General features: G+C 39.6%; 1 protein-coding gene across 5 annotated transcripts in view; it reads right to left on the bottom strand.

The window, feature by feature from the left end:
- Window positions 1-8,972: 8,972 nt before the first annotated feature.
- The window catches only part of RIPPLY3 (ripply transcriptional repressor 3), a 52,104-nt gene continuing 46,144 nt past the window's right edge, over window positions 8,973-14,932 (bottom strand). For all 5 annotated transcript variants that reach the window (XM_056560905.1, XM_056560901.1, XM_056560902.1 and 2 more), the window contains 3 exons: window positions 13,253-13,322; window positions 11,775-11,845; window positions 8,973-9,796 (listed from right to left, as the gene is read on the bottom strand). In XM_056560905.1, the coding sequence (XP_056416880.1) occupies window positions 9,556-9,796; window positions 11,775-11,845; window positions 13,253-13,322 (382 nt within the window). In that variant the 3' untranslated portion in view covers window positions 8,973-9,555. The remainder of the gene's footprint in view (window positions 9,797-11,774; window positions 11,846-13,252; window positions 13,323-14,932) is intronic.

Here is a 14,932-nt window from a genome sequence, read left to right as displayed (position 1 = left end):
GATATGAGATAGATAGATATGAGATAGATAGATATGAGATAGATAGATATGAGATAGATAGATATGAGATAGATAGATATGAGATAGATAGATATGAGATAGATAGATATGAGATAGATAGATATGAGATAGATAGATAGATAGATAGATAGATATGAGATAGATAGATATGAGATAGATAGATAGATATGAGATAGATAGATAGATATGAGATAGATAGATAGATATGAGATAGATAGATAAATAGATAGATAGATAGATAGATATGAGATAGATAGATAGATATGAGATAGATAGATATGAGATAGATATGAGATAGATAGATATGAGATATACAGTAACAGAAGAATACAGCAGCACACTGCCAGCACAAGGATATAGATGGAACATGAATATGCAGATAAAACATGGAGAGCTATACAGCTATGGTGTAATAGATGCAAATGTGAAACTATGAAATAGTGAGGCACTTAGCTCGCAAATTTGTCTCCGCCGGCGGTCAAATAGCTTGGACCGTCCCACCGCGATAAGGTGGCCTCATTGGGACGGACCCTACACTGTGTATATGCCTGTGTGTGAACAGTTCAGTAAGCATGGCAGGATCTGGAACATCCAAGACACCTTATATACACACCTGATAGAGGTGGGTGGGGTGCAAGGCCAACATGGAGGTAGCCACTCCCCCGTATGTGCAATATAGACAAAGAATAAGTCAGCCAGCACTATGAGATAGATAGATATGAGATAGATAGATATGAGATAGATAGATATGAGATAGATAGATAGATATGAGATAGATAGATACATATGAGATAGATAGATATGAGATAGATAGAGAGATATATAGATAGATATGAGATAGATAGATAGGAGATAGATAGATATGAGATAGATAGATAGATAGATATGAGATAGATAGATAGATAGATAGATATGAGATAGATAGACAAAGCTATGAGATCTTTATGAATTTTAACAAAATGTTAGAAAACTAAAGCATTAGTTGAGATTTGTTTTCAAGCATTTGTTGTCTTTGTCCCCTATAATGTATATAATAGTCAGAATATATTGGTATTATACAGGGATCATTATATGGGGATGTTACTGTAGGTGGAGATGACACTTGTGTGACCGGGTATGTGAGTGTGACCCCTGAGTGTGAGTGTGACCCCTGAGTGTGAGTGTGACCCCTGAGTGTGAGTGTGACCTCCGGCTCCATCCATCACCGTCAGGGCAGGTATAGTGTGTGCACACAGGGTGTCCCAGGCCGTGATATGACACTTGTAGAACATGATTGATGACATTGCGGGAAGGAAATCCAATATTGTGTCCCTGCGGTCCCAGGCCATTACTGATCAGGCCTATCTGACCCATGGAATCCCAGCAGTCCATTGGTCTCTATTGTGTTCTGGGGCTTGTAGAAGAACAAAGGAAACTTATCCTTTCACTTACAGAAGGCCTGTCAGCTCCTGACATGTCTGTTTTGGTAAATACTTTTATTCCCCGGAAGAATCTTTTCTTAGAACATTGTACCGCTCCTCTGCTATTCCTCCTGGAAATGTAGGCATACAATGACTTTTCAGCATTACCTTTCGTCTTGTCATCACATATTGTTATGTTATAGTACAGATTACAGCAGAACATTGAGTCTGTACAGATCTGTGCTTAGAATGCTGCATTGTGACGTTCCTCTGCTATTCCTCCTGGAAATGTAGGAATACATCAACAATTGGGCATTACCTTTCCTCTTATCCATAGGACATGTCATCACATAAAGTTACACTATAACACATTGTTTCCCAACCAGAGTACCTTTGGCTGTTGCAAAACTACAACTCCCAGCATGCCCGGACAGCCTTCGGCTGTCCGGGCATGCTGGGAGTTGTAGTTTTGCAAAAGCCGGAGGCACCCTGGTTGGGAAACACTGCTATAATACATATTACATCAGCATATAGAACACTGAGTCTGTACAGATCTATGTTTAAAACTCTGTATTGTGCTGTCCCTCTACTATTCCTCCTGGAAATATATGAATACACTGACAACTTGGTTTTACCATCACTATTCTTAAAGGGGTACTCCACTGGAAAACATTTTCTTTTAAATCAACTTGTGCCAGAAAGTTAAACAGATTTGCAAATTACTACTATAAAAAAAAAACAATCCTTCCAGTACTTATCAGCTGCTGTATAATACACAGGAAGTTCTTTTCTTCTTGAATTTCCTTTCTGTCTGACCACAGTGCTCTCTGCTGACACCTCTGTCCACGTCAGGAACTGTCCAGAGCTAAAGAGGTTTGCGATGGGGATTTATTCTTGCTCGGGACAGTTCCTGACATGGACAGAGGTGTCAGCAGAGAGCACTGTGGTCAGAAAGAAAGGAAATTCCTAAAGAAAAGAACTTCCTGTGTATTGTACAGCAGCTGATAAGTACTAGAAGGATTGGGATTTTTTTTAAATAGAAGTAATTTACAAATCTGTTTAACTTTCTGGCACCGGTTGATTTAAAAGAAAATGTTTTCCAGTGGAGTACCCCTTTAACCCCTTAACGACCAAGGACGTATATTTACGTCCTTGGCCTGCTCCCGCGATATAACGCGGCGTCACGCGGTGACCCCGCGTCATATCGGGTCGGTCCCGACATGTATCTGGGACCTGGGGCTAATAGCGCGCGGCAGCGATCGCGGTGCCGCGTGCTATTAACCCTTTAGATGCGGCATTCAAAGTTGAACGCCGCATCTAAAACGAAAGTGAAAGCTGCCCGGCTGCTCAGTGGGGCTGATCGGGACCACCTCAGTGAAAATGCGGTGTCCCGATCAGTTGGGACACGAGCGGAGGTCCTCTTAGCTGACTCCAGCGTGTCCCTTCGGTGAGTGATTGCTCCAATCCTGAGATGCAGGCTTGAGCAATCGACCGCCGATAACACTGATCACTGCAAAGCTATGGCTTTGCAGTGAACAGTGCTGGCAATCAGTGTGTGCAGTGTTATAGGTCCCTATGGGAGCTATAACACTGCAAAAAAAAAAAGTGTAAAAAAAAAGTAAAAAAATGTGATTTAACCCTTTCCTTAATAAAAGTTCAAATCACCCCCTTTTTCCCATAAAAAAAAAACACCATGTAAATAAAATAAATATAAACATATGTGGTATCGCCGCGTGTGTAAATGTCCGAACTATAAAAATATATCATTCCAAAGTCCAAAATGACGTATTTTTGGTTGCTTTTTATATCATGAAAAAATGAATAAAAAGCGATCAAAAAGTCAGATCAATACAAAATGGTACCGCTAAAAACGTCAGATCACGGCGCAAAAAATTAGCCCTCATACCGACCCATACGCAGAAAAATAAAAATGTTATAGGGGTCAGAATCTTACAATTTTAAACGTATAAATTTCCGTGCATGTAGTTATGATTTTTTCCAGCAGTACGACAAAATCAAACCTACATAAGTAGGGGATCATTTTAATCGTATGGACCTACAGAATAATGATAAGGTGTCATTTTTACTGAAAAATGTACTGCATAGAAATGGAAGCCCCCAAAAATTACAAAATGGCGTTTTTTCTTCAATTTCGTCGCACAATGATTTTTTTTCCGTTTCGCTGTAGATTTTTGGGTAAAATGACTAATGGGTAAGTAGAATTGGTGGCGCAAAAAATAAGCCCTCATATGGATTTATAGGTGCAAAATTGAAAGGGATATGGTTTTTAAAATGTGAGGAGGAAAAAACGAAAGTGCAAAAACCGAAAAACCCTCAGTCCTTAAGGGGTTAAAGAGTTGTCCAGGATTTCAAAAACATAGTTGCTTTTTTTTTTTTGTACCAAAAACAGCACCCCATCTATCACCAGGTTGTTTGTGGTATTACAACCCAGGCCTATTCACTTCAAAGGAACAGAACCGCAAAACCACACTCAAACTGAGGACAAGAGTGGCGCTGTTTCTGGAAGTAAGGCGCTATGTTTTTTCTAACCCTGAAAAACATTTGAATCGTATGGACCTAATCGTATGAATCACTGAATAATCCCTTGAATCACCCCCCTTTTCCTATTTTTCAAATAAAATCTTGTAAACAAAGATTAATGTAAACATAAGTGGTATTGCCGTGTGCGGAAATGACCGAATTATTTAAAGATAATGCTAATGTAACTGCGCGGTCAGTGGCGTAAATGTAAAAAATACCAGCGTCCAGAATTGCTCATTGATGGTCGCTCCATATCCCAGTAAAAACGAATAAATGGCGATCCTTTTAAAACAAAATTGGTATCAATAAAAAAATACAGATTATAGCGCAAAAAAATGACCGTCACACATCCCCCTATATGGAAAAATAAAAAAAGGGTCAGAAATGGATAATTTTGAGCATACTCATTTTCGGGCAAAAAGCTCTAATTAAGTAGTAAAATTAACCAAAACCTATATAACTCGGGTATCGTTGTAATCCGGACTTACGAAATATATAATTATATTTGTGTATGTTTATAATATATATATATAAAATATAAAATATAATGTGTCATGTTTACTGAAAAGTGCATTGCGTAGAAACGATAGCCCCCAAAATTTGCAACATGGCGTAGTTTTTTTTTGTTTTTTTTTTTCTTTTTCTTTTCTTTCAATTTTGTCCCACAAATAATAGTTTTTTGTTGGTTTTACTGGAGATTTTGTGGTAAAATGAGTGATGTCATTAGAAAGTACAATTGGTCGCGCAAAAAACGCCCTCATATGGGTCTGTAGGTGGAAAATTAAAAGTGTTATCGCTATAAGAAGGCGAAGAAGAAAAAGCAAAAGCAGGTAACCCATACATCACATACATGTGCCGTATACTGTATTTTTCAACATACGGTACTTTTAACACCTTTAAAGGGGTTCTCCGGTGGAAAACATTTTATTTATTTATTTTTTTTAAGTCAACTGGTGCCAGAAAGTCGAACAGACTTGTAAATTACTTCTATTTAAAAATCTTAATCCTTCCAGTACTTATCAGCTGCTGTATGCTCCACAGGAAGTTATTTTCTTTTTGAATTTCTTTTCAGTCTGACCTCTGCTGACACCTCTGTCCATGTCAGGAACTGTCCGGAGAAGGAGCAAATCCCCATAGAAAACCTATCCTGCTCTGGACAGTTCCTGACATGGACAGAGGTGTCAGCAGAGAGCGCTGTGTTCAAAATAGAAAGAACTACACAAATTCCTCTGTAGTATACAGCAGCTGATAAGTACTGGAAGGAGTAAGATTAAGAAAATAGAATTAATTTACTAATCTGTATCATTTTCTGGCACCAGTTGATTTGCAAAAAAATGTGTTTTCCGCCGGAGTACCCCTTTAGCCTCTGTCATATTGATGGTGGTATTTTTTTGGAATATTCCGCAGGCCTATAACATAATACCCAGATGTTTAGTATGTGTTATCTGATGGCTCGGGCCTTGAACCTTTATCGCGCGACATTCCATGATGGTCCGTGGATGAAGCGACGTATCCCGGACGGAGGTGACTGACATCATTCAGACTCTCGCCCAAAAAAATAAATAAATACACGCACCTTGTACTGTTCTGCTTCACTAAATTCCACTTCTTGCTTCCAAGCTTTTCCGTTCCCACAGAGGAGTACATCAAGACCTGTCCGCCCGCAGACAAACCCTGGAAGGGGTTAACCCCTTGCTCCCTATAGACATCTGTACCATTCCCTGCACCCATTAATACTTATAATCCTAATTCTGGGGACACACACAATATTTAGGGCAGTGTTTCCCAACCAGTGTGCCTCCAGCTGTTGCAAAACTACAACTCCCAGCATGCCCGGACAGCCTTCGGCTGTCCGGGCATGCTAGGAGTTGTAGTTTTGCAACACTGGTTGGGAAACACTAATTTATGGCCTTGTTTTCAAATCAAGTTATACAGATTTGTAAATGACTTCTATTTCAAATCTTAATCCTTCCAGTACTTATCAGCTGCTGTATGCTCCAGAGGAAGTTGTGTAGTTCTTTCTGTCCATGTCAGGATCTTTTCAGAGTAGGAGCAAATTGCAATAGCAAACATCTCCTGCTCTGAACAGTTCCGGACACGGACAGAGGTGGCAGCAGAGAGCTCTGTGGTTAGACTAGAAAGAACTACACAACTTACTCTGGACATACAGTAGCTTCTCTAAACGCGAGACAGCTCTGGCGGTGACTTAAAGGAGTAGTCTAGTGCTGAAAAACGTATCCCCTATCTTAAGGATACGGGATAAGTTTCAGATCGCGGGGGGTACGACCACTGGGGCCCCCCGCGATCTCCTGTACTGGGCCCCGACTCGCTGGCCAGATAGCGGGTGTCGACCACCACACCAAGCGGCGGCCGACATGCCCCCTCAATACAGCGCTATGCCATAGAGTTGTATTGAGGTGGCGTGTCACCCGCCGCTTCCTGGGGGGGCAACACACCCCCTTCCCGGGGCTCCGTACGGGAGATCACGGGGGGCCCCAGCAGTCGGACCCCCCACCATCTGAAACTTATCCCCTATCCTTAGGATAGGGGATACGTTTTTCAGCACTGGACTACCCCTTTAACACTCCTACACCAATATGGTTCAAATGCAAGATGCAGACTCTTCTCTCCCCTGCTGGTGGGGAGCCGGAGGCCACCATACACTTTAGGCAGGGATTGGCCGGCTTTGTCTAAGGTGCTTTTTCACCTTTAGGAATAGTTTTTGAAGGTCTAGAGCTGCAACTGGCATAACCTATTCCGTCAGAATGGAGTCAAATTTTTTGTCCTTTCTCAGATAATAGAGAATACACCTCTCAGTTTTAAGGTGGGTGATCCCTTTCAGTTTTGCAGATTGGCCACAGAGTTAACCATTTTGGTATATAGTCCACGTCATATTTTGCTTAGCTATGAAGGCATTTTGAGGGCCATTTAGTGGCTGAAGCTAAACCCACTAGCATAATAATATAATTAAAAGAGGCTTTTCTGTTGCTATATCCTCAATAACAGAGGTCCCCAACCCAGTCCTCAAGACCCACCACCAACAGTCCAGGATAAGATTTTTTTCCTGTTTTATTCCAATAGAGTAACCGAAAAAATCCAGAATGTTGGTGGCCTTAGGACTGGGTTATGGACCAATGCTCTAGAAGACTGCACACACACCTTCACTAGTTGTCATGCGTAGTTTGGAGTTGCCTTGGAATGGTGTGTAGTTTGTATCCTTGCTTGAATTTTTCAGATAGTGTTTGTAGATGTCTCTGTCATCATTGTTGGAGCAGATGCGGTGGTACCTGGTGGCTTGGCTGTATAGGTGTTAGAACCCATAGGGTTAAACGGTTCTGACAGTCTCTTTTGTTTACTTTTTGTTGCTGGGTTGTGCCCGGCTGTCTGGACTGGTCAGCTGACCTTGATTGGAGCACCTGTTCTGGCTCCTATTTTAGCTGGCAGTCTGCTCTCACACCTTGCCTGCGAAGGAGCTTCATCTCCTAGCTAGCGTGTATATTGTATCCTGTATTTCTGGCATATCTGACCCATTGGCTTCGCTCTCCGACCCTTCTCCTGTTTCTGCAACTTGGCACTTCTGTGATCTCTTGGTACTGACTCGGCTTGTGAACTGTGACTTATTGTGTGTGTGTGTGTGTGTTTAGATATTTTTTCTGTTAGTCTGTGTGCTTCTTAACAGTATCCTGACTGACTGTTTGTGTTGTTGATTCTTACTTCCTTCACTTATTTAGGCAGGGTCTGTCAACGTGGTTGTCGATCCGCTGCCTAGGGCGGATAGGCAAGTATGCAGGCAAAGGGGCAGTGGGCGAGAATAGTGTTGCACTCCTTCCTTGCCCATACCTGACAATATGATGCCTTTCTTAGTGTGTGAAGGATAGAAACTTGAATTGTGTAGATAGCTGAATGGGTCTGTGGGTTTTCTGTATACGGATGTCTGTAGTGTGTCCTTGCTTATTTTTACAGTAGTTTCTGGGAAGTCACACTTTCTGTAGAAAAGTCAATTTTGTGCTTGATAGATGGATTAAATGTGTTAAAGGCGTTATTAAACTTCCTGAGCTTTTCTTTTCCTTCGGTCCAAATAATGAAAATATCATCGATGTAGCGGTAGTATGTGTAGGGTTGGTGAAGTTTTGTATCTAGAAATTGTTTTATGTCAGCCATGAATATATTGGCATATTGCGGTGCCATCCTGGTCCCCATTGCAGTGCCCATCATTTGTAGATATATGTCACTGTTGAAGCTGAAGTAGTTGTGCGCAAGGATAAATTCTATGAGTTTGGTCATCCAAAGACTTGTGCAGGTGTTACCTCCTGATTCCCCCCATCCACATGTATGTTTGGTTGTGCATAGCGTGCATGTGTTTACAGGAAAAGGGGAGTAAGCCGCTACTAAAAACAACACCTATACACAGGTTGTGTGTTCTTTTGCATCCTGTACATTTTTTTAACAAATTCTCAGAATATAATGCAATGCATTTATAAAATTAGTGGGTTATTCGAGAACAAAGTTCAAACCTTTAATTGCCTTTATTAAAAAAATAATTAAAAAGACTCCAAGTCAATCCAAGTGTTAATATACAATATTATCTTATAACTGATGAGTTTCAACATTTCACTTGTGTCCACCCGTCATATTTAGCTATGCAGCAGCGTCATCAGGGGACAAGTCCCCTGATGACACTAGAGTGTCCAAAAAAAACATATCGGGTTGACATAGGTGTTAGGTTTTAATAGTGTCAGATGGATGTTTTTATGTTACTTTTTGTTTATTTCAACCAGTCATGCCAGCAACCCTACATAAATAAATATTTATGTGTATTTGTCTAGATTTTCTAATCTCTATTTGAATATTTCTATAAAATATATTGTAATAGATATTTTCATGATGGTGATGATTATTATTCTTTATCAGTCGTAGTTATAGCAAAAGAAGTAATAATTCAATTTAAAGATGGCACTTAGTCCAGTTTATCTTATTAGTTTATTAAATTTAATAACTCATCACTGGCAAAGTTATCATTTCTTTAAAAAAAATTAGAATAAAAAAAATTATTACAACATATACAGACTATTTACAATAAAATAATAGGAGTGCAATGAGGAGGGTCTCCTATAACAATGGCTATTGTTGCAGGAAATCGACTAGCCAATATGTCATTGCTTTGGGTGGTCTCGGAACCAACTTTTGGAAGGGTACCAAGGCAGATGATTTTTGGATGGGATTTTTGTCTGACCACCCAACTGACCACAACCACAAGGCTTTTCCTCTTCAGGGTTCTCAAAAGTGGACTGATCTGCAACAACCAGTCTTGGTAGTCTTTGTTCCTTGATCCCATGAGATGTTCCAAGCCTCCACAACCCTGTAAGTGAGGTCCCTCTTAGTAACCATGATACATCAGTGCAGACTCGATAGACGGACCAGTTCCTTGGGGGATGTCTTCGCTAAAGCCACAAGAACCTTCCTAAAACAGAAGGGATGCCACCTACTCATGGCGGCTAAGGCATTCCTTGGCAAAAACAAAAGCCCATTGGGTCTTTATGGCGAAATTGCTCCACCTTTAGTCTATAAGTGACTGCTTTTGGCTACAGTCCCACTATTTGGCGCTCTGATCGGTTCCCGAGGAATATGCCGAGTCCTCTTCTGCCATGCTTTGGTCCTCTCTTCCCTTGTAATTCTGATAATAGTTATAGTAGTCCATCCCATAGTCATCTTCCTCTTCGGAGTCAGAATCGTCATTGTAGAAGTGTATGGTGGCCTGCACCGGGAAACTGGCCAGAACTTTTTTCCCCATGTGTTGTAGGTATTCTTCAGTTTTTGATTTGGGCATGTAAAGCCTAAAGCAAAAAATTAATAAAGTAAATAAATAAAATACATAAATAAGAAAATAAATAAATAAATAAATACACACAATAAATTAAAATAAAACACATACATTTATTAAAAAAATTAATTTAAATAAAATACATAAATAAAATAAATAAATAAGTAAAATAAATGTAAATAAAATAATGATTAAAAATATAAATAAAGATATTTTTCCTGAAACCTAGCTCTAAACCCTATGGATACCCACCTGTACAATTGTTTTCGGAAGAAAATTGCTTAAAAAATAAATAAATACAAACCTACATTGGTCTTACAGCATTCTAGGTTATTATTTAATTCAGCGTGTGATCAATATGCCGTGTAACTGTAAAATGCTAGACATTTTTTATCAAAAATTACTATAGTGCAACTCTGTGCACAATAGACATTTTTCTTAATCGCTTCTGTTATAATTTGGTGCTGAGATACCTATATTAGCACGTGTTCTCTATGCTTTCCGATACTCGTAACTGTGCATTAGAGGACAGGGCTTCTTGCTCCACCCATAGCCGGTGCAAGACCAAGTGTAATGTGATTCAATGGCACTGTATTGTGTTGACTAAGGGTGCTATGGCCCCAAATGTAACATTTCATTTTTTTTTTTAGAAAAATCATTATTGTGCAGTGGTGCACTATAATAATTTTTTTCAATAATAAAACTTTACAGGTACACTTTAATGCATTACTGTCATTTAAAAAAAAAATTCTTTTGATATTGTTTAGATTGCACTGGGTCTCACTCCTGAGACCTGCTGAGATCGCGAGTTATAAGCTGGTGAAGTGTGCAGCAGCAGACTCTCCTGCTGTCAATCAAATCTGGCTCATTTACTGCATTAGTCTATGGCAGTGTTTCCCCACCAGGGTACCCCTGGCTCTAGCAAAACTACAACTACTAGCATGCCCGGACAGCCAACGGCTGTCCGGGCATGCTAGGAGTTGTAGTTTTGCAACAGCTGGAGGCACCCCGTTGGGAAGCACTGGTCTATGGAGGGAATGAGTGGCCGGCTGGGGAGTGAAGAGTTCTGACTGGCCCTTGACTGACTTATCTGACATGTCAAAAGTTTTTTCAAGTGACAGTGTTGTTTTAAGAGTTTACTTCATATGGATCTCACATTGAACTCAATAATAACAAAGTATTGAGTAAGGCCAACGTAGGTTTGTATGTATTTATTATTTAATTATTTATTTATTTATTTTTAATTTCTTCTTTTAAAAAGGGGTACTCCGGTGGAAAACTTTTTTTCTCATTTTTTTTTTTTTTTTTAAATCAACTGGTGCCAGAAAGTTAAACAGATTTGTAAATTACTTCTATTAAAAAAAAATCTTAATCCTTTCAGTACTTATTAGCTGCTGAATACTACAGAGGAAATTATTTTCTTTTTGGACCACATTGCTCTCTGCTGACATCTCTGTCCATTTTAAGAACTGTCCAGAGTGGGAGAAAATCCCCATAGCAAACATATGCTGCTCTGGACAGTTCCTAAAATGGACAGAGATGACAGCAGAGAGCACTGTGGTCCAAAAAGAAAAGAATTTCCCCTGTAGTATTCAGCTGCTAAGAAGTACTGGAAGGATTAATATTTTTTAATAGAAGTAATTTGCAAATCTGTTTAACTTTCTGGCACCAGTTGATTTAAAAAAAAAAAAATAAATAAAAAATAAAAAAAAGTTTTCCACCGTAGTACCCCTTTAAGCAATTTCCCTCCTTAAAGCAATTGTACAGGTGGTATCCAGAGGATTTGGAGCTCTGTTTCAGGAAATGGAGCCCCAAACACACACACATATATATATATATATATATATATATATATATATATATATATATATATATATATATATATATATATATATATATATATAGTGTGTGTGTACTGTATATAGCAAAGGTGTTTGAGGATGATAATTAACATACTGTAGTCCCATCTATATGTAAGTATCGACACTCACCTCACAGGGTGCTGAAATCCCAGTGCTCCCTTCTTTCCGGCATTGTCATTATCACTATCGGTCATTCTACCCTGTCAATGGAAAACATAGAATTCATCCAAATATGTCCGCCTAAAGACACTAAACTTGTCCTGACAGGGCCTAACAGTGTCCACAAGTCATTACAATTTATAGAAAAGAATTGTGATGCAAGAATATATCTTCCTCCATGATCTGTTTGTGTATTTCAGCCTTGGTGGCACTACAAGTGCAGTCACATGATCCATAGTACTGTACAGTAAAGCCTCTGTTGTGGTGTAACACAATCTCCATACAATGGACCACCGCTAGCCCCTGGGGGGTGAGGCAGATAGGGAAATCCTATTGTCTGTCTGTACCCTGAACATCCTATTCTCTGCAGCCTCCGGAAGTATTATATACTACAGACATCACAGGACAATAGGAACCCCGCTATCTGGGCACAGATCACATGTACTGTCTGTTTAAAGGAGAAGTGCAAACTCTGGAAAAAGATAGGGAACAATAAAGATAGATAGAAGAGCGATAGGTATGAGATAGATAGATAGGAGAGAAATATAGATAGATATGAGATAGATAGATATGAGCTAGATAGATAGATATGAGCTAGATAGATAGATATGAGATATATAGGAGAGAAATATAGAGAGATATATAGGAGAGAAATATAGAGAGATAGATATGAGATGGATAGATATGAGATGGATAGATATGAGATGGATAGATATGAGATGGATAGATAGATAGATAGCAACAGGAGAATACAGCAGCACACTGCGAGCACAAAGATATAGATAAAACATGAGTATATAGATAAAACATGAAAAGCTATACAGCTGTAGTGCAATAAATGAAAATATGAAACTATGAAATTATGAGGTACTTAGCTTGCAAATTTGATGGCCAAATAGCTTGGACCGTCCCACCACGGTAAGGTGACCTCATTCTGGGACGGACCCTACACTATGAATAAGCCTCTGTGTGAACAGTACAGCAGGCATTGCAAGGTCTGAAACATCCAAGGCACCTTTTATACACCTAATAGAGGTGGGTGGGGTGCAAGAGCCAACATGGAGGTAGCCACTCCCCCGTATGTGTAATATAACCAAAGAATAAGTTGGCCAGCACTATTAATTCCAAACTATTGTATAGACCTGGCTCACCTGGTCTATACAATAGTTTGGAATCAAATAGTGCTGGCCAACTTATTCTTTGGTTAGATAGATAGATATGAGATATATAGGAGAGAAATATAGATAGATATGAGATATATACCACAAGTCCAGAAATCACAGCACCCTTGTGCTGTGATTTCTGGACTTGGAGTATATTGACCCTGGGTTGGATACCTGGGTATTCACGGGCACAGAGGTCGACCCCCAACAGTCTCACACCTCTCCGCTCTATATAGATAGATAGAATAGATATGAGATAGAAGATAGATAGATAGAATCTCTTACCAGCTTCTGCTGTGTGTCTGATGTACTGTCCATAGACGAGAACACCCAGGGCCTCCACAGAGCAGAGTTGCTGAAAAATAAAAGTGTTGAAATGAGTATATAACAATGTCCCTTTGAATGATTCTTGTTTATACTTCTATTTAAAAAATCTTAACCCTTCCAGGACTTATCAGCTGCTGTATGCTACAGAGGAAGTTCATTTCTTTTTGAATTTCCTTTCTGACTGACACCTTTGTTCATGTCAGGTACTGTCCAGAGTAGGAGCGAATCCCCATAGCAAACCTCTCCTGCTCTGGACAGTTCCTGATATGGACAGAGGTGTCGGCAGAGAGCACTGTGGTCCGACAGGAAAGAGCTACATAACTTTCTCTGGCTCATACAGCAGCTGATAAGTACTGGAAGGATTAAGATTTTAAATAGAAGAAATGTACAAATCTGTTTAACTTTCTGGCACCAGTTGATTTAAAATATTTAAAATATTGTTTTCCACCCGAGTGCCCCTTTAATGTCTGGAGGACAGCCATTCTTTCTGACCCTCTACACATGCAAACTCTGCTTTGTCAAACATGCATGTATGTTCAATGGGAAGAATAGATAGATATGAGATAGATAGATAGATAGGAGAAAGATAGATAGATAGGAGAAAGATAGATAGATAGGAGAAAGATAGATAGATATGAGAGATAGATAGATAGGAGAAAGATAGATAGATATGAGAGAGATAGATAGATAGATGGATAGAATTCACAAATATCTCTCCTCATAGACTGTATGTGATGACTGCTTTATGTCTGTGTATATATACATTTCCTCCCAGGCGTATAAACTATTACCCAGTTGGATAATTCTAGGTAAACAGGCGCCGTTCAGCCCCATTACAGACACGGTGCGGCCGGTACCTGCGCGCCCATTGACTGTAGTGAGTGGACTATAACTCTCACATTCCTCACAATATTGTTCTACATAAAACAGATCTCGGCTTTCATAGAAATGTCCCTTATTCTGCCCACAACAACACCCCATAGAACAAACAGAGGCCAAGAGCCGCAGCATTATATGAGCTACTGGAGGGAGTGGAATATTAACCAGGATTTATCAGGCAGGTTTCTACTCCACTTCTTTACAATTCCACATCAAAGGCCGAGGCCGCACACACCTCAGGGCTGGAGGAGACGGCACTAATCCTATAATTAACAGGTGTAGGGAGGAAAAGTCACAGACATCTGTATTATGTCTCGGGATCCCTCCTAGGACAATTATAGGCAGCTGGCTGAACCGGCAGCACTTGGCTTGATGTAGCAGAGCTGAGTTTGTTTTTTGGCGCAACGCAACAAAATGTGTTATCGGTGGAGGGATTTATAAGGGACTGTGATTTTTACATAGGACTGCATGTAAATCTGTAACATTTTTGCAGCCCAGGACAGGTTGCTTTGGACAACATTGGCATTTAAAGGGGTACTCCGGTGCAAAACTTGAAAAAAAAAATATTTTAATAATAATCATCTGGTGCCAAAAAGTTAAACAGATTTGTAAATCACTTCCATTAAAAAAATCTTAATCCTTCCAGTACTTTTTGGGGCTGTATACTAAAGAGAAATCCAAAAAAGAAATTCATTTCCTCTGATGTCATGACCACAATGCTCTCTGCTGACCTCTGCTGTCCATTTTAGGAACTGTCAA

This window comes from Hyla sarda, chromosome 2 (assembly GCF_029499605.1).
Source record: "Hyla sarda isolate aHylSar1 chromosome 2, aHylSar1.hap1, whole genome shotgun sequence".
NCBI classification, from domain to species: Eukaryota; Metazoa; Chordata; class Amphibia; order Anura; family Hylidae; genus Hyla; species Hyla sarda.
This window is presented reverse-complemented; position numbering and strand designations above follow the sequence as displayed.